Source organism: Chinchilla lanigera, unplaced genomic scaffold, assembly GCF_000276665.1.
Source record: "Chinchilla lanigera isolate Chin_1 unplaced genomic scaffold, ChiLan1.0 scaffold00059, whole genome shotgun sequence".
In the NCBI taxonomy this organism is placed as follows: Eukaryota; Metazoa; Chordata; class Mammalia; order Rodentia; family Chinchillidae; genus Chinchilla; species Chinchilla lanigera.
In genome coordinates, this window is record NW_004955460.1 from 9,531,485 (window position 1) to 9,556,145 (window position 24,661).

The 24,661-nt window shown below is 50.1% G+C and overlaps 1 protein-coding gene across 8 annotated transcripts in view; it reads right to left on the bottom strand.

The window, feature by feature from the left end:
* The window catches only part of Mad1l1 (MAD1 mitotic arrest deficient-like 1 (yeast)), a 331,751-nt gene that overhangs the window by 190,757 nt on the left and 116,333 nt on the right, over window positions 1-24,661 (bottom strand). For 7 of the 8 annotated variants that reach the window (XM_013521213.1, XM_005397818.2, XM_005397819.2 and 4 more), the window contains one exon: window positions 19,817-19,961. In XM_013521213.1, coding sequence (XP_013376667.1) covers window positions 19,817-19,961 — 145 coding nt within the window. Of the gene's footprint in view, window positions 1-19,816; window positions 19,962-20,515; window positions 20,539-24,661 lie in introns of those variants that run through there. The other variant, XM_013521216.1, reaches the window with a different exon arrangement.

The following is a 24,661-nucleotide window of genomic DNA, read 5'->3' on the forward strand; positions in this document are numbered from 1 at the left end:
GGGGAGGCAGAGGCCAGGTCCCGGCGTGCGATACACCACCAGATGCCTGGAGCAGGTTTGTCCCATGAGGGGCTGCACGGGTCCCACTTGTCTTCCTGCTCAGATTTCCTGGCTTCAGGATACAATGAGGCAAAGTGAGAATGGAAGTTCCCATACAAGAGAAAGAAGTCAGTGACACAATCTGGCCACATGCGGGCCTGGCAGGAATGCACATCTACTCAGAGGTTCCTGGATGGTGGTGCCAGCCTGGGAGCAGGTAAGGAGTGGGGTGGGCACCCACAGGAATCGAGCATCCTTGGCAGGAAGCTGGTGCCTCCAGAAGCTGCAGTAACATGAAAGGCCACACTGTCCCAACCAGTCCCCTGTGCTCTCTCTCTCTTGAGTCCAGCCTATAGGTCTCCACATCAGGGAAAGACATGTGCTGCCAGGCCAGGGAATCTGCAGGCTGTGAGATATGCCATGCAATCATCTTTCCCTCCCCAAGGTCATGACTGACAGAAAGGAAAAGCCCCTTTCCCCAGCACACTCTTACACATGGTTCTTAGGCCAGCCCAGCACTTTGCATTTACATGAGGCTGTCCCTCCTGGGAGCACACGGGGGGCTAAATGAACCTGGCTTCCACAGGAATAAATCACGCTTCTGTAACCAGCAATATTTCTTTAACTGGAGGTTAATAAAAATCACCGACAAAGGCTAACCAGAGGATCTAATTTATTTAGAGACTTTCATAAGGCTGTGGATAAAGCCCTTTATAAAAGCTTATTACAGCACTGGAGGAAACCCCAGAAAAGCGACAGTCACTTAGTGGGATTTGCAGGCCCCAGAGCAAAGTGAAAAATTTAACAGGACCCCTAGAAGGACAGGGAGAGGAGAATGAAATGGGAGCCAATTTGCTACCTAAGGAGCCAGCCTTAGCTGAGGCCATCCTGGGGCCTGTCCCAGGGAGATGCCCAAAACCATGTCCAAGAGGCCAGCCACCAAGGACTGCCCAAGGCATGAGTGTGGTGGTGAGGCTACCTTTTCTACCCATAATGACTTGGCTTCTTTTGGGGGCCCTGGAGTTCTCCTCCCAAAAGGAGGCCAAGTCATCATAGGTAGAAAAGGTGGTCTCACCCACCACACTACTGGAGTGGACTAGGCAGGAAATTTGCCTTCCACACTATAAGGATACCAGACCACTGGTCTTACCTGCAGAGCCAGTGGCCCAAGGTAGGAAACCCACATCCTCCTCCTACTGCTCCCAAAGGTCCCCAGTATACCTACCTACCTCACCAGACAGGTGCTGGCTCACTGCCCACCTCCCTGGCCAGGCATGGTAGGGCTTTAAGGGAGAAATGCTGCAAACCTACAGACACTTCTGGTCTAAAACAGCTGAAAAAGCTTTAGCTGAGAAGTCCAGGAACTGACAAATTTCCTTCATATCTTTTCAGAAACAGAGCCCTGTACAAAGAGTGTCTATACAGGATTCTGGAACTCCCTCCAGGACAGCTGGGACACCTGAAGGATGCTAAATCTCGTCTGGCACCCTGCCTCATGCTAAGCTCAGACTCCATAAAAAGTCATGTTGCAGCCAGGTGTGTTGGTGCACACTCATAATCCTAGCACTTGGGAGGTTAAGACAGGAGAATCGTAAGTTCAAAACTGGCCTAGGTTACATAGCAAGACTTTGTCTCAAAAAATAAATACATAAATAAATAAATAAATAAATAAATAAAGCCACATTCTGATGCTGCGCAAACAAGGAGTAAGTGCCACTGGCCCGAGACCACAGACGCAACATCCCACTTCCAGCCAAAGAAGCAGGGCCCCTTGACTTGAGGTCACTCCTCACAGATTCCACCAGTGCCTTTAGTCCCCGGCCCACTCAGGTAAGGTGTCCTAACTTGAAGGAATGGCCGCAGCTTCCCAACCCCACCTGCTAGGAGCTCACCTCTATATACCAGGCTGCTCACACCACTGCTTCTCTTGCCCACATAGGGCCCTGAAAGCCCAAGGTGGGCACACCTGGCTCTCTGCTACAGGAACCGGAGCCTCAGTAGACAAGCAGGCCCCCAGCAAGAGCCTGCTCCAACAAGACCTACCAGGCTCCTTCTGTCCTACTCCCCATCCCAAGCCTCCAGCCCATACTATCCCCGCAAGTCCTCAGCTTCTTCAGCAAACAGCACGTCCAAGCCCTGCCTCGTTCCCCTGACCCAGCAGTGAGCTGGCACTAGGCAACAGCAAGCAACAATCCTTCAGGACAGAGAGGCACATCATCAGGCGCAGACAGACAACCATGTGAGCCACAGACACAATCCTGAACATGTGACACTGTGTCTGGCAGAACATTTGCCCTTCCTCCCTGATGCTTTACTGGGGGCAGTCTGGGTCTCTGTGGGCAAAGTTAACCAAAAACACATCAACTATAAGCTATACTCCTCCTTTTGACTGTTTTCCACTTGGTGATGGATGATATTTAATACTCTCCAGTCTGAGTACCCTGGGTCTGTAAATACCGATCCTGTTTTATTGCTATTTAATCACTATTACAATGGCAAGGGCCAGTCCTCCTCCACTGGGCTTAATGTTCCATGAGGGTCTAGAGGGAAAAGCAGCCAAAATGCATAAAATGGGCTTTCCAGGAGAGGAATATACCCGCAAACACAGTGCATACACATGTGAATGCTGACATGAGGATATACACACACGCACACACACACACACTCACTCACACACACGCTCTCCAAGGACACGTGAGGGGCAGTGAGGCAGAGGAGGGCACTCAGCGAGGAGGAAGAAGCCAATATCAGAGTCAAACGCACCTGAGCATGAACCCTGCCCATTCACTGGACTGCAAGTTCCTCCCTATTAAAGGGGGATTTTGCAAATTCTAGTTGTATTTTCAAAATGATTGTTCAATGGATTATTATCACAATGTTAATGAAAACAAGTTAATCTCATGAATGCTAGCATCATAGTTCCTTTGGTTGGGGTCCCACATGTGGCTGAACATCTCTGGCAACAAATTTGTTCCTAGAAATGGGAAGCCCAGGCCATGCTAATAAAAGCCATGATGAGTAGAAGCCAATGATGGTCCAGTCAGCAGCCCCGGAAAAGACCCTCATCCTCTTGGGGAGATGTACAGGGGTGGGCAGACAGAAGCTCTGAGTCATCCCAGAGCCTCCCATGCCTTCTGACCCTAAGGTCAAGGATGTCCCCAGAGTGTGTGAATGGGACTTCCACAAGTGGTGAGCACAGGGACCTCTCCAGACTGTGGGAATGGGGACCTTACCAAATTGTGGGTATGGGGACCTCACAGGATTCTGGGTAGTCAGTGATACTGGCGAGGCAATGGGGCTGTGAAGGATAGCTGTCCAGGGACATAAGTGCTGACTTGGCTATCAGCAGGCCAAGGGCAGGTACATCTGAGCCTGGGACAGCAGGGGAGGCCGGGTGGCACCTTCAACATCTTTGAAAAAGACTCCTAGAGGCCTGGCTGTGGTTCAAACACCACCACAGTGCTGCAGCTATTTTTGGAAGCAACACTCGAGAGGCTGCCTTGGCAGGGAACCATGCCTTTGAGCACGACCATCAATTTTCACCTGCCGCCAGCCGCCTTTCCTTTCAGGATCAAGGTTATTCAAAGATTTGGATTTCTTCGAAATTGTGTTAAAATGGGACTAGGTCTCCACCAAAGATGAGAGGGGAGTTCACAGATGATCGGGGGCAGTGCAAGTTAAGATAAGCCAGCCTGAGGGGGGCGAAGGCCCCAGGCCAGGCCTCCCAGGTGTCCCAGGTGCTCTGCTGACTCCCCTGGGAGCCCACAAGAGGCCGGGCCAAAGACTGTCCATACCGGTTCGAAAAAGCTTGGCCCAGGCACTTGGAAACCCCTTACAGGCATCGGCCAGACCTGGCTCCTCTCTGAGCCTAGGTTTCTCTTGTAAGGTGAGAGACCTCAGCTTGGGAACCCCACAGCTCTGTCCCAGTTAAGACATCAGGCTTCTCACCACTGACCAATCTGTGTTATGGACACCTCTGAGATGAGGGCTACTTAGGGCCTTGATAAAGGTGAGTGAGGTACACACATCTTGGGCTCAGGCACTGAGGAAAGCCACACATCTCCAGGAACAAGATTGGTCATATGTGAATGCAGTACCTTAGAAACTCAAAATCAGTGCAGCAAAGCCCATGAACAAAGTACAGAAACCATGCATGAAGACACAATCTACCCTGTGCCTGCAAGGCTCATCCTGCCTGTCCCCCCAGCCCCACTCCATAGGACCCCAAGGTGTTTCAGAGCCACAGACAGGCTGGCACAGTGGCATGACCAACACTTGCACCCAGGAATATCACAAACTAACGCCCCCAGAGAAACCTTTCTGTGGGGGACCTTCCTAGGGTCACCCTCTGAGAAGGAGTGTCACACACACAGGCACGGGGCACAGGAACCAAAGCAAGGGGAAAGACTCCACTCACACAGGCCTGACACCGCCGAGTACCATCTAACGCGAGCCACAGCAGGCATGGAGTGCTGCAACACTCACTCCAACCATGTCCACCGACCACAGAGAAGGACAAGCAAAGGTAGGCATAGCCAGGGACAGGGCACTGGGCTCCTCACGCCCCCTGCCTCCCTGCCTGCCTCCCAGCCCCACCACTAATAGCCACTCTTGCAACTTTCATTGTTGGGAAAAGTGAAAACAATGACCAGTTCCTGGGTTTCCAAGTTGTTAGTGTCAGATCATGGCATCAAATTTACCCACACCCACCACCTGCTGTGAGCACACTCAGAGGTCCCCACAAGCCTTTAGATGGCAGCCCAGCCTGCCCTCTCAGGAGCTCTGTGCCCACCAACACTGCAGAGGCAGCTTCCTCCCTGTCAGGTAAAGAAGCCCAGCACTTACAGATGCTCACAAGAACCTTTGACAGGCAAGGAGCTGTGTCCAGTGAGGAAGAAAAGAGGGCAGGGAAGGGCAGGACAAGGAGCCAGATCTGTGGAGGAGGGAAGACCAGGAGAGGCTTGAGGCCTGGCAGAGGCAGCCTATCACCCTTTAGCACTGCCCAGCCAGCAGGATGAGGCTCGGATACTGAGGCACCAGGAGTCTTCCAGCTCCAATGGCACCCACAAGCCAGGGGCAAGACTGGGGGACCTGCAGTCCGTGTGGCAAATGTATAATCACTCTCAGAATTAAGCTCTTCAAGTGTAGCTTGCTTTCATGAGACGGGAATAGGGGTTTCTGGTAAGAGCAAACAGGACCAGTTTAAACAGGGATGCCCTCAGAGGGCTGGACAGAGACTATTGCCTCCAATGCTGAGACCCACCAGGAAGGTCTCACTTCAGTGAAGCCACCAAGGAACCACTGGAGAGAACACGCTGGGGCCCCAACCACACCCATACCTCTCAGACTCTGCTCCTCCCACCACAGCCCCTCATGTGATTGGTGGTCACAGCCTCACCCAGAGGAGCCCAGAAAGTCACCTGCGGACCAGATAGGCCAGGGTCTTTCCTGGAAGTGAATAAAAGTTAGTGAGAGTAAACACGGGACAATCTTCACTCAACAGAAGGCAGCCTCCAAACTGCCCACCCTGAGGCGCAGAGAGGACAGCCCTCGAGGACAGCTGCCCCGCCAAGCCAGCATGGCCACCACAAGGGGAGAACAGAAAGGTCACCCTGTTCCCACTGCTGAGCCCAACCCTGGCTGCAGCTGCCAGCGGCCATCCGTGACACCTCTTGCCTACAGCCCACAAACCCTATCTTAATAATCATCTTCCAATGGGAGAGGGATAAAAGGTGTTTTGTTTTGCTTTCATTCTACTCCCTAAAATTGCTTTTCGTCCTGGAAATTTTTCCTCCCATGACCCAGTTCCAGCTATCCTCTTAGTTTCTTAGTTACTGGGTTTCTACTAACTTTTCAGATGTCACCTTCTCCCGGCACAAGGGTGTGCCCTTCCTAATGGACACAAGAGGGTGCCAGCCCAGAAAGGGCCAATGACCACCTCAGAACAGAAAAGCTAGATCCTCAGCCAAGAGTCATGCTTGCTGTGGGAGAGAGGGGCCGTTGCCATACAGAACACCTGGGTCAGAACTACCAATGGCATGGGTACCACCATCCTCTCAGCTGGTTGCCAACACTGGATGGGAGCAGAGGGTTGCATTTTAAGCAAGATGTAGGCAAGGCTGGGTGTGAACTTGGGCAGCCTGTGTGAACATGGCTGCAGAAATTAGCACATTGTGACCTCTCTCACCATGCCAGGAGGGCCAGTGCTCAGGCCATACGCTGTCTGCCATAAGCAGGCTCCAAGATCAGCACAGAACATCAGCTCCAGAGCTCACTCACCACCAGAGGCAGTCACACAGCAGCAGAGACCAGGGGCAAACCCCCAGCTGAATGCACAACCCTTCCCTGCCCTGCGACCTGGGAGCAGACGCAAAAGCTGTCATCAAGGCAAGGGGATGAGGAAGCGGGACACAGCACAGCCACACCCTGCCCCACAGCACAGCTTGGTTGGGCTTGACAGCCAGGTTCAGCACATGGCACACACGAAAGCAACCATTTACAGAAAGCAGCATGGGAAGAAAGAAAGAATCACACAGAATGGATCCTTGGGGGGCAAAGGAAGGAAAAGTGGCAGCCATGGGTACCACGGCCAGTGAGAACAGGAGCCAGGATGAGGTGTGCAAAGGTAGAGAGAGAGCATGGCTGCCACATATCCCACTTGGCAACAGCACACCGGGCTGTGCAGCCACACCAGCTATGTGGAGCAGAAAATCAGGGCTCAGACTGTGTCTCAGCTATAGCACGATCCTGAGACAACCTCTCCCAGGGATGGCCACTGCCTCCGAGCTGGACAAGACTTCTACTGAGTGATAGGCCACAAACCGACACAGAGATACTTGCTGACCACAGGGACCACTCCAGATTACTAAATCATCAGCCTGTGGGTTTTAGCAGGACTCTTACAAACCCAGCACACTTCCAGTCTGTGCTCTGAGTGTTCTGTCTGCACCGAAGGGCAAGATTCAGCAGCAGTGTGGGGTGTGGCTTCACAGTGGATCAGGTAGGATGTGAACTGGAGATCCCACAATTGCTCATGCCCAAGACTCATCTTCCCATAAATGCCGAAGTAGTGACATACACACACGTTCATGCTGCCTGGGCTGCACAGTGTGTCCTGAACACGAGCTCTCCTGTTAGCATCACTCAGGGTCTTTAGGAATCGCCAGGCCAAGCCCCTCTACAGGCCACAGGCTGAACTGGAAGGCTCCTGAACAAAGCTGAGAATATTGATTATCTGGCCCTGTATGGAAACCTTTGCTGACTTCTGTTCTAATAACTATATGTTTTCCTTTTTCCTAGAATTTTCTAGATACTGGATTAAAGTATAACTAAGTGCAGTTTAGAAGTTAACCCAGCTCATTCTCAGTATTTCCATTGTGGTTACACCTAGTAAAACTGCATTAACCTCATTCATATCTAACAAATCATAATTCTGACATCCAAAGCTTTCCTTAAATATACACAGAAATATAAATATATACACACTTATTTGGAACAAAATTTTAAATTTCTCGTTCTAATTTAATTGCAAAAATATTAATAGATATCATCTACATACACAAAAACTCTTTTGTGAAAAAGAGAGTTGTTTAAAGTTAAAAGCATTACACACCACAAAATAGAATCTGAAAGACTCAATCATGAACATGTTCATACCCATAAGGACAGACCATAAAACTGACGTGTACTAGGTACCAACCCCCAGGATGAACCATGATGAATGTAATCATTATGTACCGCAAACATGTACTAATAAAAACATAGTTTTTTTAAAAAAAAGGCTCCCAAATGTAAACAGCCAAATGACAGTCTTGTCACACCATCTGCATGTGGAAGCAAACTTCCATGTGCAGAATAAACATGTGGGCGCTGGTTTCACACCAGGGGTGGGAGCACAGCATGGTGAGAAACACAAAGGAAGAACCAGGCATCCTTTCCTGCCGCATATCCCTCGCCAAGAATCTGAGCCACTCTTAGTCCTCCATTTGCTGAGCCGAAGGCGGGTGCCATGGCACCAATGCCACATGCCAGAGCGACTGCCAGGGGAAACTCACATCATGTGACCCTGGATGGACAGGAGAAACTCACAAGACAGCCATCACTGGGGATCTGCATAGTTCCTTCAGTGCTAGACCTGGGATGCCCAGCAGTCAGGAGGCCACACGAAAGAAATCCTTTCATCAAGATTCTGAGTGGTCCAGACACCCAACACACTGGGAATAGATGCAGGTGGAGGCAAACAGCATTTCAGTTCTTCTGCCAGAAAATCAGACATACTGTCATCTGCTTCTCTCCCAGGTAACAGGCCTAGCAGTCCTAGCCCTCAACCTCAGCCCTTTAGTGGAGGAGCAGTCACTGCACAGATCCACAGAGGCAGTAAAGAAGCAAGATGGCCAGGTCCTATGGAGATGGGAGGCACCTGAGGGTAGCTTAGGGATGGCCCCCACCCAACCAGCTACAGAGGTGCTCCCAGCCAATGGGGATGCTCATCAAGGGATAGGGGACAGATCCACTCGAGGCCACAACCAGGACCAGACACAAGCTCTTGCAAGCCCAGTTCACTCAAGGGGGCAATGAAAACAAGAAACATGGCTGACAGGAAGGCAACCCTAGCAGGCAAGGTAAAGCATGCAAGACCTCCTCATCTCACCTGCACTTGTGTCAGCTTCCTCAAGGTCCCCCGGGCCTCAAAGAGCTTTCAGAAAAGGAAGAAAGAACATGCTGCATATGAAAACCCTGGTAAGGTAAAGGGCCATGGTCTTATAAGGAGTGCACTAGGATTGGAAGGATTCAGGTCTAAGCAGAATTAGCACACAATCCAACAACCTCACTCCTAGGCTGGCAGCCCAGAGGTCCACACAGACACCAGCTTTATTCAAACTTGTCAGAAATTAGAAGCAACTGAAATGTCATTCAGCAGATGAATGGATAAATAAACTATGGCCCAATGAGGCAGGATCTTTACAGAATGGGAGATCAAGCAATAGAAAACATGAAGGACTCTTGAAAACATATTGCCAAGTGAAAGATGCCTGTCTAACAAGGCTACACACTGTATATTCCAAAACTGACTCTCAGGGAAAGGCACAACTATGGTCATGGCAGAAGGAGAAGCAGCTGTCAGGCATCCATGGAAGCAGAGGGCAGGGTGAACAGACCAAGCACTGAGGGTTCTGAGGACAGGGAAGGGTGCAGATCAGGCGTGAAATACCTGCCTCATTCTGCAGAGATCCTCATAGTGATGTTGTATCCACGGAGGTACACAGAGTCAGTGACAATGTGTCCACATGGGTGCACGGATCACAACAGTGCGTCAGACTGATAACACAAGGGGCCGATGATGGGGGACATGGCGCGAAGGGAAGAGGACTGAGGGGTACACAGAAACTGTGCTTTCTGCTCAACTCTAAAAACCTTAAACTGCTCTAAAATAAAGTTTGTGAATCTAAAAAATGTAAACAGCCATCTACTATATGATTCCACTTTCATGACATTCTTGAAAGGCAAGAATCACCAGCATGCAAAGCAGATTCACAGCGGGGGGAGGAGGGGGCCCTAGAGGACAAGGTAGCTCTGTGCCTCACTGGTGGGGCAGGTGGTACAAACCTATACATGCTGTCATGAAGCAATGTTCAGGGAAGCTTGGTGAGAGACACACAGGACCTCCTCACTATTGTCACAACATCCAGTGACTCCACAACTATCCCACAAACAAACAGAACCCCACCACCACAGTGGTCAGCTCAGCAGTGTCCACATGCTGTTCCCTCTTCCTGCTCACTCTTTCCCAGGATCCTCTAGGGGTGCAGGTGTGTCGCTTGTGAAAGGTTCACCTGCTCCTCCTTTGGCTCACTCATCTCCCGCATGAAAGGCCTGGCCTTCTTCCCAGCAACAGCCCAAATTCTCAGGGTGGCCCACTTGTCCCTCAACCTGGATCCAGTGTTAACAAGCACCCCACTGGCTTAGCAGCAGATACTCAACAGGAATTGGTAGGATGGGAAAATGAGCAAGTGTGTGGATATATTTGAGGGCTTCCCTTCTGGATTTCTATTTGCCTCTAACATGCCAAATTCTGTTTCAAGGCTAGCCTTTCCAAATCTGGAGATGTTACCAGGAAATACTTTAAACTGGTAACTTAAAAATAATCCACATCAAAGCTCATGGGGTAGGCAGTCATGATAAAAACTCCTGGAAAACAACAAGCAGTGAACGATTTCACAGACTCAGTAAGGAGCATCCTCATAGCACACCAGACACCTCGCGATGAACTGCCGAAGCTCCTGAGACCTGAATGAGATACATGCTCATCATGACTCCATGTGACTCAGCAGCCAGGAGTCAGGGCACAGGGACCAAAAAGGTCACACACCCGATTGTTCACAGAGGACAGCAGAACTGTCATGACAACAGTTGTCAGGGGAGGGGCAGGGGCAGTACACAAAGCCTGACTGTAACCAGCAGGCAGAAGATAAAGGCCTCAGGAGACACCATAAAATCTAGCATGAGAGGAAAATTCTCAGGGAAAATCTAATGATGTGTGTGACTTTTAGCCTAAAACCCATAAAACTTGCTAAGAGCAATTAAAAACCATCTCAGTAAATGGGGGACACATAATGTTCATGGTTTAGAGGATTAGATAATGTTAAGAGGCTATTTATTCCCACAATGATTTATAAATTTATTCCAATCCTAATCCAGAAGAGGGTTTCATGGGAATTAACAAATTCGTTCTGTAAAGGGACACGCAAAGGACCAAACCAGCCAGAAATTAAAAAGAACAAATGTATAGTGGTTCACTAGTGGATATCAAAACTGACCCTGAACTAGAAGCAAGGGAGGAGAGTGTGGCACCAGCAGAGAGACAGACAAAAGGAGCTGCAGTATAGTGCAGACCACACTCAGCTCCACCCAGGACTGGCCACCAAGCTGATATCAGGGCAACAGAACACTGGAAAGAGTGCTCTTCCCAAACTGATCATCTACAGATCTCAGAGGACAAAACAAGTCCACCTGCCTGTCTCACATCACGGGCAAAGCCCAATTCGATCTGGGTGCAGTTGTGCACACTTATAATTCCAACTACTTAGGAGGCAGTGGCAGGAGGGTTGCAAGATTAAGGCCAGCCTGGGCAACTTGACAAACTCTACCTCTAATAATAATAAGGGAGCTGGGGATGTGACTTAGTAGTACAGCACTTGTCAAGGATGCTCTAGACACACACACACACACACACACACACACACACGAGCCCCATCAGATTGAAGTGCGGAAGGTAAAATCAGAGTATTCAGAGAAAACACTGAAATCTCTTTAATGTGCTCATGACTTTAGTAGGTAAGATATTTAAGGGGGCTGGGGATTTAGCTCAGCGGCAAAAGCGCCTGCCTGGCAAGCGCAAGGTCGTGAGTTCGGTTCCCAGTACCGGAGAAAAACCAAAAAAAAAAAAGATATTTAATAAAGACTCCAAAAGTGTCAGAACAAAGATTAAAAAATCAGTATGTCAGACTACATTAAAACTGAAAACTTCTGTTCATCACAGACACAACCCAATTGGTTTAGCATAGTTCTGGATATGGCTGAATCTATTTACTGAAGACAGAAGACCCACTCTGGTTGTGACACCAACCAATGGGTTTACAGACTGGATGGGATAAAACAAGAAAGAAGGCTCACTGCCTCCTGCCTACCCTGCCATGAACTCTTTCTCCTCTGCTATGTCCCTCTGCCATGCCACCCTGCTTGGAGCCAGGTGACTGTAAAACCTCTACAAACTGTGAGCCCAAATCAACCTCTACTCCTTTAACTTGGGTTGTGGGGTATTTTGTCCCAGCAACAAGAAAGTAACTAAGATATACCCTATCCCACCCAATTCCATGAGACTCTATGACTCAGACGCCAATGGGGTAGGTCAGGTCTTTGAGACACAGAGCCAACAAGTGAAGTGGCACTCACCTGCAGGGACAGCAGCCTGTCCAGGGCTGGGAAAAGCACATGCTAGGCAAGACCTTGCACTGTGGTCTCTAAAGTGTAAGCTGCCAATATCAGACAGCAAATAAATCACACAAACAGCATCAACTCTACTCTATTTCCCCTTGACACACATTTCTTTCAGGAGTTCATCATATGTGAGATGTGACTTTGACACCTGACTTCAGAGGAGTGATGAAACAGCCATGTGGGCAAAGTGAGTCCTGCTGTGGAGAGCTGTGCCTGGGCAAGGCACCAGCAGGCTCTGTCCCCTCTCACCCCACCCCCACAGAGACCTGCTCTTGCCCACATTTCTAGGACAGCACTGCAAAGTGAGCCAGAGCCGGGCTGGGGATTTAGCTCAGCGGCAAAGTGCCTGCCTGGCAAGCGCAAGGTCGTGAGTTTGGTTCCCGGTACCGGAGAAAAACCAAAAAAAAAAAAAAAAAAAGTGAGCCAGAGCCACTCAGCTGTACCGTCCTGTGGTCTCCGGCTCTGCCAATGGCAACCAGCTACCCCATGCTTCTGCCCTGCACACATATTGACTTGTGCACACACAAGGAGGGACAGGTCACCATCTCTACAGAGAGGAAGTGACAGGTCGGGAAGAAGAAGAATCTAGCAGTCTGACAGTGCATTCCCAGATGGTGCAGATAGAGGAGGCCTAAAATGCCTCTTGCTTGCTGGCTGGCTCATGAAAGGCAGTGGGAGGCAGCAGTGACCATAGCCAAGTCTGCTCTTGCCCTCCAGGGCCTGGACCTCCCACTGCTGGACACCCTGGACAAGCCACCTCGGGTGAAGTCTACAAGAGTAGAGCCTGACTCCTGAGATGCCCCTGACACTCCAGCCACCCCTACTGACCCATCCCATCTGTGCCTCAGCCCTCCTCTGAAATCAATACCAGCCACGCTGAGCACTGCAGACAAAGTACCACTGCTCACATCTCTCTAGCCTCTGAAGGTGGACAATGCATCGAAGGACTCTGCTACAGACAGGGCTGCAGAGCACAGTGCCACAAGCAGTGGTTCTGAAACCACAAAATAATCACTACCACTTTTGAAGAGTTTTCCAGCTTACAAAGTATATTTTACAGAATTTAGTAGCTCTGACCCTCCTAGCAAGCAAAAAGGACAAGAGAGACAAGATGGAAGGGTCAGGACAGTCACTTTCATCTCCAGGGAGGCCTACTCAGGCTATTTGCTTGCAGTAACACATTGGCCAGCACACATGCAAGATACTATCCAAAACGAAAAATCCCAACCTTCTGAAACCTGGGAATACAAGACTCAGTTCCACACCTGAGGGGTCACAGGGCAGGATGTCACCATGACAACCAAACACTGCTCCACAGCCACTGTGTAAGACACTGCTTTATGTATGACCCTGACAAGTGTCCCATGACCACTCCATTTGGATGGGGGCGGGGGGAGACAGAGAAAAGGGGAGGATTACTTCATTAAAAATTTTCTTACTAAAAGTTAGCTTTTACAGCTTACATTCTATAAATAAGATTCTGCAACCATGTTGTAGAATATTAGGGCACACTGGAAATAGCTCATTTCAAATAGGAAAATGGTTTGTGTTCACCCAGTTCTAGAAGCCAATTTTCAATTGCTTAAAATAGTCATGATATTTTACCAAGGTAATTATACTCTTAGCTATCAGTAACAATTAACTCCTTAGACTGGAGACGCTTAATAAAGGTCTCAAAATAAAATTGCACATTCTAAGCACTGTATACTTAAATGTCAAGCACACAAACAGCCCCCTGCAGAGGCTGAGAGCCATCTGTAGGGCTCACTGTGGCCAGATCCAAAGCTCTTCCCTGGAGATGCTGCTGGAGGTGGTCAGGGCAGGAACCCCCTACCCCTAGCAAGATCAGGGAAAGATCCAAGGGCTAAGGGCAGCCTCCTCACGGACCCTCATAGAGGGTACTTCCCATCCACAGCAGGTCAGGCTGGCATCTTCAGGAGGTGGGCAGCAGCAGGGATGTCACCTTGTAGAAGCCGTCATGCAGCAAGGCACAGCTGCGTCATACCAGCCAGCAAGAAGGATCCTTGCATCAGGCCCAAGGGCCACATGGATGATTGGTATATCGACCATCACCACACGCCTTAGAGGGACAGGTGGTGCGAATAATCAGTTAGTGTCGGGCAATCAATACCTACCTTCTCACTAACTCAGAGAGACACCCTGAGCACGGCATGGGTTGGGGCGAGGCTAATTTGGACCAGAAAGCCATTGGCTTTTAATCTGCTCAACAGGGGAAAGGAAAATGGAAATTTCCCACCTTAGGAGTTCAACGTGTGAACTTCAACGACAGAAACTTCCCAAGAAGAAAGCCAGGCAAACTCCAAGAAGCTCAAGGGGCTCAGTTGGGCAAGGCAAGATCTCTGCCTCCACAGGGGACAGGGATCATGCCACATAAGCACCATCATAAACAATTCCACAAGGTGACTGGAGTCCCAGCTCTCAGAGGGGGATCTGAGTAGCCATTAGCACCAAAGCAACTCATATAACAGAGCAGAGGCCATAATAGAGACACAGGGCAAATCCCGCCCACAAGAGCTCCATGAGCCATGTGGATGTACACATGGGACAGGCCATACAGACTGCTAACTAGGACTCACAAGTGTGAAGAGTGGGATTGGCAAGTCTCCACCTACCCTCACTAGGTGGACAGGGCAGGTGGGAAGCAACAGAACGGGTATAGGGGTGTCCTCCAAGGGCAGGGGCACAGGATCTCAGACCTACAACCAAGAAACTACACCATGCCAAGCCCAATGAGCTCAGAAGTAGAGTCCAGAGCCCCAAGTATTGCCCAGCAGGGGCTGAACCCATACCCTGATCAGGTCTGTAAGACCTAGTGGTACCTGGGAAATGAACCACCCCTCGTAGGAGGTCTGAAAGTCCATGTGGTTATCACCCTAGTTATCACCCTAGATTATCACCTTAGAAAGCCAACACCCATGCCTGAAGAACAGTGGCGCCATCCCACAGCATCTGGCCCCCAGTGACAGGAACTCTTGCCTTGAGAGGAACTGAAGCCTGAACTCTTCAACAGCCCAAGAAGAGGCGCTTAGTCTGCAAGCACAGGCAAGGCAAGGTGTGGAAAAGGCCACCCAGCTTTCCCAGGAGCCTGCCTCCCAGCTCCCAGGACCACCTGGAGGCCTGAAGGAAGTCCTACAACATCCTCAGCAAGCCACAGCTGGTGCCAGCATCCACCTTCCTGGGCACAACTGTGTCTCTACCAGCACAACACCAAGGCAGTGCAGCTGGCCCACATTGGTGATATCAGCCATCTGCACATCATGGCAAAAATCATGAGGCATCCCTGCCATTTCTTGGCAGCAACTAGGATACACATAGTGATCCTGCCGTGGGGTGCCACTCAGCTGTGACAAAGGAACAAGCTACAGACACAAACAGTAATCTGGTGGCTCTCACAACCATGCAGCATGAAGAAAGCCAATCTCAAAAGGTTATGTACTCTATGAGTGCACTCATACGACACTGTTGAAATGAGAGGGCTTCAGAAATAGCAAACGGAAGGTATCTCAGGTATTGGGGGAAGGATGGGAGTGAGCAGAGTGGGCGGCGGCCCAAGGTGCTGGTGGCCTGAGCTTATACCCACAGAGGTGACAGAAGAGCACAGAGTACTCATGCTGCCAACACTAAACTCCTAGTTCTGATGTTCTTCTGAGAGGACTGACCTCAACCTACATAGACAGGACTACTGATTTTTCACCTCCAACAACCACCCCAATTTGCAGTTTCAGTAAAGTCCTCCAGATAGTTCATGAGAAGTCAACATTCCATTATTGGACAGGCTCTGAGGTAGACAAGCTTGCCTGACCTCGGCTACCACAGTGTTCTGGACAAACTTCAGGTTGGCAGACTAACTGCAATGGGCAGCAGCTTCCATATGCTATGTGCATTTTCCACTCATACATTCAACTTGTGATGGCTTTACTGGGATGCAACCCCTTATAGGTCTGGAAGCATCTATCTGTAGCCATGTAAAAACTACCAGGGTCAAGGAATGCTGCTACAGGAAACCTCTGAACTTTCTGGGAGCCTGCATTCCAGAAGAAAACTAAAAACTCCTCAGCTGAGATGGCCAATGCAGATGCTGCTATAGGTTCACACCAAGGAAGCTCAAGGGGGAAGCCAGATTTCTCACTGCAGGAGTGGCGGGGGGGGCGGCCAGGAAAGTGAGGGGCTATAGCAGCCCATCAGGGGCTGAACCCAAACAAGGACTCCTATGGACTCCACTGAGTGGGATGCAGACATCCCACAGAGGCACCGATGCTCGTGTACACAAGCTAGTGTGCACACACATCACCCAGCTCTTCTGGGCCAAGAGGGCTGGGTCCAACAGCACCAGACCCATCACTCTGTACAAAAGAACCAAACAGTCCTAGTGAAATAGCTGACTGCAGAACTGGGGCAGGAAAGACATAGGTAACCTGGAGCATCTTTTAGGGCCACAACTAAGACAGTGCTCCGAACAAACATACCTCTCACACACATGAAACCATAATGACAGGGACACATGAAAAAGACCCAGGATTGCACTGAAAGAGCACCAAAGTCACAACCACAGAATAAAATAGTGCTGGGTTAAAGTTTAAAACCTAAGATAAATATGCACCAGCCCATCTAATATAAATAAATGAGGAGAAGAGACAAGCCACCCATATTAAAGACCCCATATAATTTATGTAGAGACTCTGCCCCCAGGGAAAACCACTATCTCCCCACCCAGTAGGTGTGGGTAGCTTCAGAATGGCACACTTTACGCCAAATGTGGTGGTACAGGCATATAATCCCAGCACTCAGAAGGCTGGGGCAAGAGGACTGCTGTGATTTCAAGGCCAGCCTGAGCTACACAGCAAGACCCTGTCTCAAAAAACAAACTAAAATAAAACAAAATTACAGTAATTTCATAATAAATCTTGGAATCAGTTTAAAAAAAGAAAAAGAGCACACATGAAAAATTGGGAAACAGGGACTTTTACAGTGGAGAACCCTGGCAAACAAGAACATAGCCAGGTGCTCAAGGTCAGCAGTGCCCATGGTAGGTCAAGCTGACTGTGTGGCCCTTTCACAGGATGCAGTGGGGGCATAGTTCTCTTCTGCAGTCCTCCTCCCCAGCCCACAACCCCAAGTAATCATGAGGAAAGTATCAGGTAAATCTAAAAAGGAGGAAATTCCTCAGAAGTGCCAAGGTCACCAGAAACAAACTGTGAGAGACTCTCACAGCCAAGAGGAGCCTGAGGAGATGGGGTTACTAAATGTCACATGGTACGAAAGCTAGATCCTAGCAGAGAAAAAGGTATTTCATAAAAACTAAGGGACTCTGAAGAAAGTACTGATTTTTGTTAATAATGAGTCAACACTGTTTTATTAATTTTTCAAATGTACCATGCAAATATGTATTAACAACAGGATATTTATAAGTTACTCAGTCCAGGTACTCCATTATGTTAGCTGGGAGCACCAGAATACCTTGCCTGAAGCTGCCCCTTCTCCCAAGAGAGCTACAAACCCACTGCCAAACCCAGAGCCACCCACTACTTCCTGGCAGCCTCCTATAAAACTACTCACTCCACTCTTTCCTGGCTGGCACACGGGCAGCCACGTCTCTGGAGCATGAGTAGTGCAAAACCTCCTGCCACAGTGGGTATGGATCTGGCTATGGTGTGCTCTGCAGGATGGCCTGACAGCACAGCTCAAATAGGAACCAATAAGCTGATGTAATGAACCATCATGGCCACGGTCCCAGGGACCAGAACCAGCCTGCTGAGCAGGGAAAAAGAGACCCAGAGAGACTAACAGCTGGCTGTGAGCTGATAGGGCAAGGTCAGCCTCTAGCCTGTAGGACCACAGCACAGCCTCCATGTGAGGATTACCTGGTTCAGCTGCCCACCACCCAGCCGCACATCCTTATCTCCATCTGACTCTCGGGGCCTGGCTCCAGCATGACCTTGGGTGTCCCACATTGTGCATCCCTGCTGTACCACCACAGGGAGCCATGTGGACTGACACCATGGCGGCTAGGCCAGGTGCCTTCTCAGCCTTCTTCTGTGTGTCTGCATGCTGACACCAGTAGCTCAGAGAAAGCTTCCCTCCCTCCCAGTCATGGTTCTGCACAGAAGAGCACCAATTCTCCACGTAGGCTCTCACAGACAGCAAACCCTTCAAGTCTTTGCTTAAACCTGACCTCAGACAACTCCTCCCATGTCATCATGGAACTGCTGTCTCTTCTCTGTCACGGCTGGCGGGCACGTGCAGTTGAGTGCTGCTGCCACCTCTTCCCCACTGGACTGCCGATCCTGTAAGAACCGTGTGCATAAACCCATTCAAGGAGCCTTGTGCTGACACTGGCAGTCACAAGAATGACGCCTGGGAAAGAAGGGAGGATGGGGGAGGCCCAGAGTCTCACCCCATGAGTCCAGCAAAAGAAGCCACACCCAAGGGCAAGCACCTTCTCTGCCAAAGTGCAGTCCTGGGCTGAGCTATTCATGAAGACTTTGGAAATCTCCCCTCTCTGGCACTGAAGAAGGCATTGGTTCCATCCACACCTTAGGAAGCTCAGTGTGACACCAAACAGACAGAAAGTCTCCTGTAACAGACAGCAAGATGCTGCCAAGAATGTGCAGGAGAAGTCATGAAACAGCAGCATGCAGGAGGTGAAACACAACTCATTCCCTAAAAACTTGCTTACCAGGAGATCCCAGTAGCAAAACAGTCCCTGGTTCGCCCTAGACATGACCAAGAGCAGGCAGACATTCATGGATGCAGCTCCTGTTACTTCCCAGCCACACTACCTTCCTGGGAGAGGGCAGACAACACAGCCTCGTCTGCTCACTCAACATTAGGGTAGACACAGACAGGGAGGCCCTGCCAGCACGCTGGACATCCCACCCTTGCCTGGAGAGCACTTGGGGACAGACTTGGCTCTTGTCTTCTGAAATTTCAGTACCCATGCAACTTTTTTTTCCCCCCAGTACTGGGGGCTGAATCTAGGGCCTTCACACTGAACTATATCCCCAGCCCTTTGGAGGGTGGGGACAAAGTCTTACTAAGTCATTAAGTTGCCCGGACTGGGCTAGAACTTGTGATCCTCCTGCCTCAGCCTTCCATAGTGGTAGGATTACAGCTATGTGCCACCACACCTAGCTCATGATGACATTTTAAGTAACACCAAAAACCACTCATGCCTGCAACCTCAGCTTAATGTGCTGACATCAGAACCCTTTTGGGCCAGAACAATTAGAAAAAAACTAGCCATCAGAATGGTTCCCGTGACATCTACAAACAAGCAACCACCCTCTTCCATACCCTAGGCCAGAGCCACTCCCAGGTTCCTCTGCACTCTCTGGTAGTAAAGGACAGGACAGCTGCCCACCCACCAGGGTTCAAGAGTGTTGACCTTACTACTACATGTGCATCCTGCAGAGGACAGTGGGCTGGGACACCGGATGTTGGAAAAGTATCAAGAAAAGTGGAGCCCATTGAGAGCACTGGATTGGATGGACTTTGTGTGGCATTCCAAGGAAAAGAGAGGACAGCCTAACCAAAATGCCAACCACATCCTCCTGAGTGGAGAGGAGAGCTTATGCCACCTCTGATCATGGCTCCCAGGCAGTTATACACAACTCTGCCCAAGATGTGAACATGTAGACCACCATCAGCAGGTAACAACACTTGGCTGTGCAGATGTTGGGACAGAGGCGAGATGTCACAGAGGAAAGGGCAGGTGTGGACAAGGCAGGGACAGCTCGGCTGCCCCTCCAAGAGCCCATACCTTGGTTAGCAGCAGGACACGCTTCTGCAGCCTCCGGGCCAGTGCCTCGTTGTTCTCGCGCTTCTTCCTCTCCTCCAGGAGCTGGCCACTGACCTGTCGCATCTCCTCCTGTAGCTGTTGCTGGGCCTTCTCCAGCCCCCGGGCACTGCTCAGGGAAAGCAAGATGGCAGAACAGTGAGGCCTGGCACACTGTCCCCAGGGCCCAGGACATCCTAAAATAGAGCTGCACGTGTGCCCACCTCCCCGCCGTTTCCTCACTCCTGAATAGCTACTTAGCGCCTTTCAGGAGTTTCTGGATTTCAAATAGATACCCAGGGTGATCCCAGCACACAGCGGGAGGTGGAGGGAAGCTCAACTCCACACACAATGGGAAAAATTGTCAACCACACAGTGCTACGGGACGGGGCTTCTGAATGAGCTAAATTGCCAGCGCAAGCACTTCCCGTGTGAATCACAGTCAGCACAGATGTGCAGCGTGGGGGGCTGTGCTGCAGTGGCTGGCTGGGCAGAAGACGCTCTGCAAAGCGAAAACCCAGCCATGCACTGGCCCTGGAGCTGTGGCACAGGACAGACAACAGCGGTGTGGCTGGGCTGGGCACCCTCCCACCTGCCTCATGGCCAGCCATCATTTCTGTCCACCTCTTTTTCTGGTGTATCTTCTCCCTCTGTGCTCCCATAGCCTCTGCCTCACAGTCTTACCTAAAACACCAGGACGGCCTCCTAACAACCCTCACAGGTCCATCCTCCAGCATCAAATCTCGTGAGACAGCAGAGGTGGCTGGATCCTCCCTATCAGAAGGTGCTGACTGCTCAGGGGCGACCCTCAGAATGTGGCCACCACCCTGCATCTCTCAGAGCCACCACTCCTCTCAGCCCAGTGCCCTGCACAGGTTCTGCGCCTACTGGTCCTCCAGAGGCTGCCTAAGGCCAGTGCCCGGCACTGCTGACCGCAAGATTCCATCAATGCCCAGATGGCTTCCCACGCTCCACCCCTCTCACACGCGCATGCCCAGGGAGGGATATGGAGGGAATGCGGGCAGGACCAACCCATCAGGACGGTGCACCACAGGCAGTGCCAAGAAATGGTGGTGGGACACAGCATTTGTGCTACTCACATGGCAGAAACCTCTCTTGAAAGGAAATCCTAAATAAACCTCAAAACTAAAGCAGGCATTAAGATTCCACTGTAAGGTGACATTTATAACATTGATGCGAGATGACAATGAGAACAGGGAGGCTGCTTTGAAAATACAGAAATGTAGGATGGGGGCTGTGAAAGGCATCTACGTCTTAGATCATCCTTGGCATCCAATTATTTCTATTTGCTTTGATTACAGGATCTCAACAAAACCTTGAGGACAACAGATAATCTTTTCCTCAGAGGGAGTCTAAGATTTCCCTAAATCTGAATTTAGTAAAACTCTTTAAACAGCTTAAGTATAATTTAAAGTGAATGCAACTCAAACACAGAACTTCACTGTATCGTTTCTAATGTTTTTTATTATTTTATATTCTCTTTAATTGTTTGATCAATCTTGCATTCTTAACATCTGGTAATCTGAGCAATTTCATTGAAGATGACAATATGTAATATAACAACCATTGTGAATTCCTATCATCTTGTTTTGAAATTGTGTATTGTTTTTATTGTTCTTGTGCTGTTTTGTCTTTATTGTTATTTTGTTATTTTTTTTCTCTTAAAAAAATAAAAAATAAGAAAAACACAGAACTTCAGAAAGAACCTAGTGTTGACCCTGTTCTACCAACTGCGGGGAGTCTAGATGACCCTGGATGACCCTGGATGACCCTGGAGAGCCAGGCAGAACCACAGATGCTGGGACCCACGCACCAGCGTCAAGGACACCACATCTCACCCAGCGGAGGGTCTTGGAAAGCAAATGCAGAATCAGCCAACTACCACCCACACCTCTGGGTGCTCCGTAACCAAAACCATAAAATACAACAAGTACAAATATTCCTTGCAAACAGACATATTAAGAGGCTATTTTGAGTTCCAGTTCAATTTAAAACTATTCATAGACCAATTTAATAATCAAGAACTGTGAAATCGACTCTTGAATCATTGAATTCAGGTGGGTAAGTTCACAAGTGCTTTAAATCACTGCTCCAAAGTGGGTAATTTAATTAGGAGAATGGCAGCATTCACACTGCTATTGTAAGAGTCATGCATACAAAGGAGCAAGAACACAGCAATGCTACCCTGCAGGTGACTGGGCACAGCTCACCAGGCAGAGCTGAGGGAAAGGGGCTTCTCTGACAAGCTGTCCTTAGCACAAGGGGGTCAGGGAGCCCTGTATCCCGGAGGCACAACATCCTTAGATCTGTCTGGGGTCGTCTCCCATGCAGGGCCCTCCCACCAGAGCAGGTGCAAATATATAGTCACACTATAACCACCAACCTTCTGGGTTTTGAGGACTTGAGTTCAGGGTAACAGAACGAGGAAGCAAGATTGGGCCAGGAACCCTGGCTTTTGGTCTAAGCTGGCAACCAACCCACACACTGCCCTTGGGGTTCAGGCACTGCAGGGAGTAGAGGGTACAGGCACCAGGAGTTCTAACTTCAGCTCTTCACCCAGATCCAAGATGCTGAAAGAACACAAGTTGTGATGGTCAAGCGGCACTGTCAACTTGACTGGATTAAGAGACTCCTGGAGAGGTGGCAAGATGGGAGGGGGGTGCTCATCAGTGAATGAATCTACTCGATTCACAGGTGAATGCCCTCAGGAGATCTGCCCAGGCAGAGGAGGTAGGTCATGGGGTGTGTGTGCCTTCAGACAACATCTCTCTTGCTGGCACTGTTCCCACTGTGAAGTGAGCAGCTTTGATCCTCCATGCTGCTTTTGCCATGGACTCAGCAACTGTGGGTTCATCCTCTGAAACCATGAGCAAAAATAAACCTCTTTTCCTTTAAGTTGTGTACATCAGGCGTTTGGTCCTAGCAAGGAAACCCTGACTAATACACCCTGTAAGCAGAGACACAAGCTGGGAGCTCTTTGGCACCCAAGGGAGAAGACAGAGCCTTCAGGAGCAAAGTGCTGGGTTCAGACAGAAAAGTTCTCTTGCCAGGTTATGAAGAAAACCTTTACTCACTCAAGAGCAAAACACTGTCCACGTCATCTGGAGAGGACGGGAACAAAGAAAGCCAGAGGAGCACAACCCAACCAGAGGCCCAGAGAGGAGGCAGGACAGCACCGAGGGCAGGGCAGCCAACTGCAAACCTCGACCCTGTCCACAGGGGCAGAGATAAGCCTAAGAGCTGCCACACTGGGCACAGCCAAGGCCATAGTTGGGCATAAGACATCAAACAGGTAGCACCTGCAGGAGGCAATTACAATCCTTGGGTGGTGGGGACAAAGCAGAGAGGAGGGGATACGAAGATAATGGAACACACAGGACAGCCTGGGACCAGACAGGCTGCCTGGGCAGGGTGGGAGGACCCGCTCAGGCGGTGTATCTGAGCACAGAGGGCAAGAAGCAGGCAGAAGGCCCACAGGCAGGACAAGCACTGGGCAGGGCCCTGCCTCCCCCTCGAGCACCCACACTGCCTGATGGAGACACCGGGTCAGGTGACAGACATAGGCTGTAGGTCCCACACTGCAAAGCTAGCAGTGATGGACAACCGACAATAAGCAAACACAAGAGCGTCCGCACGAGGCGCAGTGGAGGGAATGGAATGCTCAGAGGCACAGAATGAGGACAGGACCGTGTGGGGGCTGTTAGAAGGGTGAGTGAGAGGCAGGCTTTCCATGGGGAGCACAGTCACAGCATAAGGAAGGGGAAGCCAGCCTGAGAGGCTCAAAGCCAGACAGAGACAAGGAGCAAAGGCAGAGGGGGATGAGGAAGATGAAGGGCAGATGAGGAAGAGGCTACACAAATGAGTGAAGAGAGGCCCAGAGAGGTTTGCTGCACTGTAGAGGTGGGTAGACAACAGGCTGACAGTAGATGGGGTAAGGGAACTTGTTCACAAGATGAGGAATAGCTCTGGGCGTGGTAGCACATGCCTGAAATACCAGCACTTAGGAGGCTGAGGCAGAAAAATCACTAAGAGGTCAAGGCCAGCCTGGGCTACACAGTAAGTTTAAGGCCAGCCAAACTACAAGGTGAGACCCTGTCTCAAAAACAAAAATAAGGGCTGGGGATTTAGCTCAGCGGCAAAAGCGCCTGCCTGGCAAGTGCAAGGTCGTGAGTTCGGTTCCCGGTACCGGAGAAAAACCAAAAAAAAAAAAAAAAAAAAAAAAAATACAGGATGGGAACAGCACAAAAGTGCAGCAGCATGCTCCAGGTGCTGGTCCAGCAAAGGGAATGGAGTTCTGCAGGCAAAGAAGGGTCAGTCCAGTGTGAAGCCCCTGAGCAGCAGGAAGGACTGGAACTCACTGTCCAAAGAGGCCACTTCCCCCAACATCCGACCTGTGGTGTCCCCCAGCAAGCTTCCCAAATCACTGCCGCCAAGCGTGATCCACACCCCAGGATGCAGATGGTGACATGCACAACCTCGGGTTGGAAGGGGACCTCAGCCCCTCTACCCCACAGTCCCCAGGAACATCTGGGTGGCTCTGTCCCAGAGGTCCCAGACTGCTGATTCTTTCTGGAGGAGCCTCCCTCCATTCACTCTCAACCTTTCTTCTGAGGGGAGGAAGAGAAAGCTCATAAAAAATTAAACCTCTAGCTCCACGCCAAGCTGAACTCTGAGGTCAGCAGCATTTCCGTGAACCCGTGGGAGTTCAAAATGAAGCTCTTGGTGTTTCAAGAAGAAGCTGGGCATGTTTATCGATCGATGCCTTTTGAGGCAGATCTACTGCGGGAAACAAGTCTGCGCTTCTGAGAA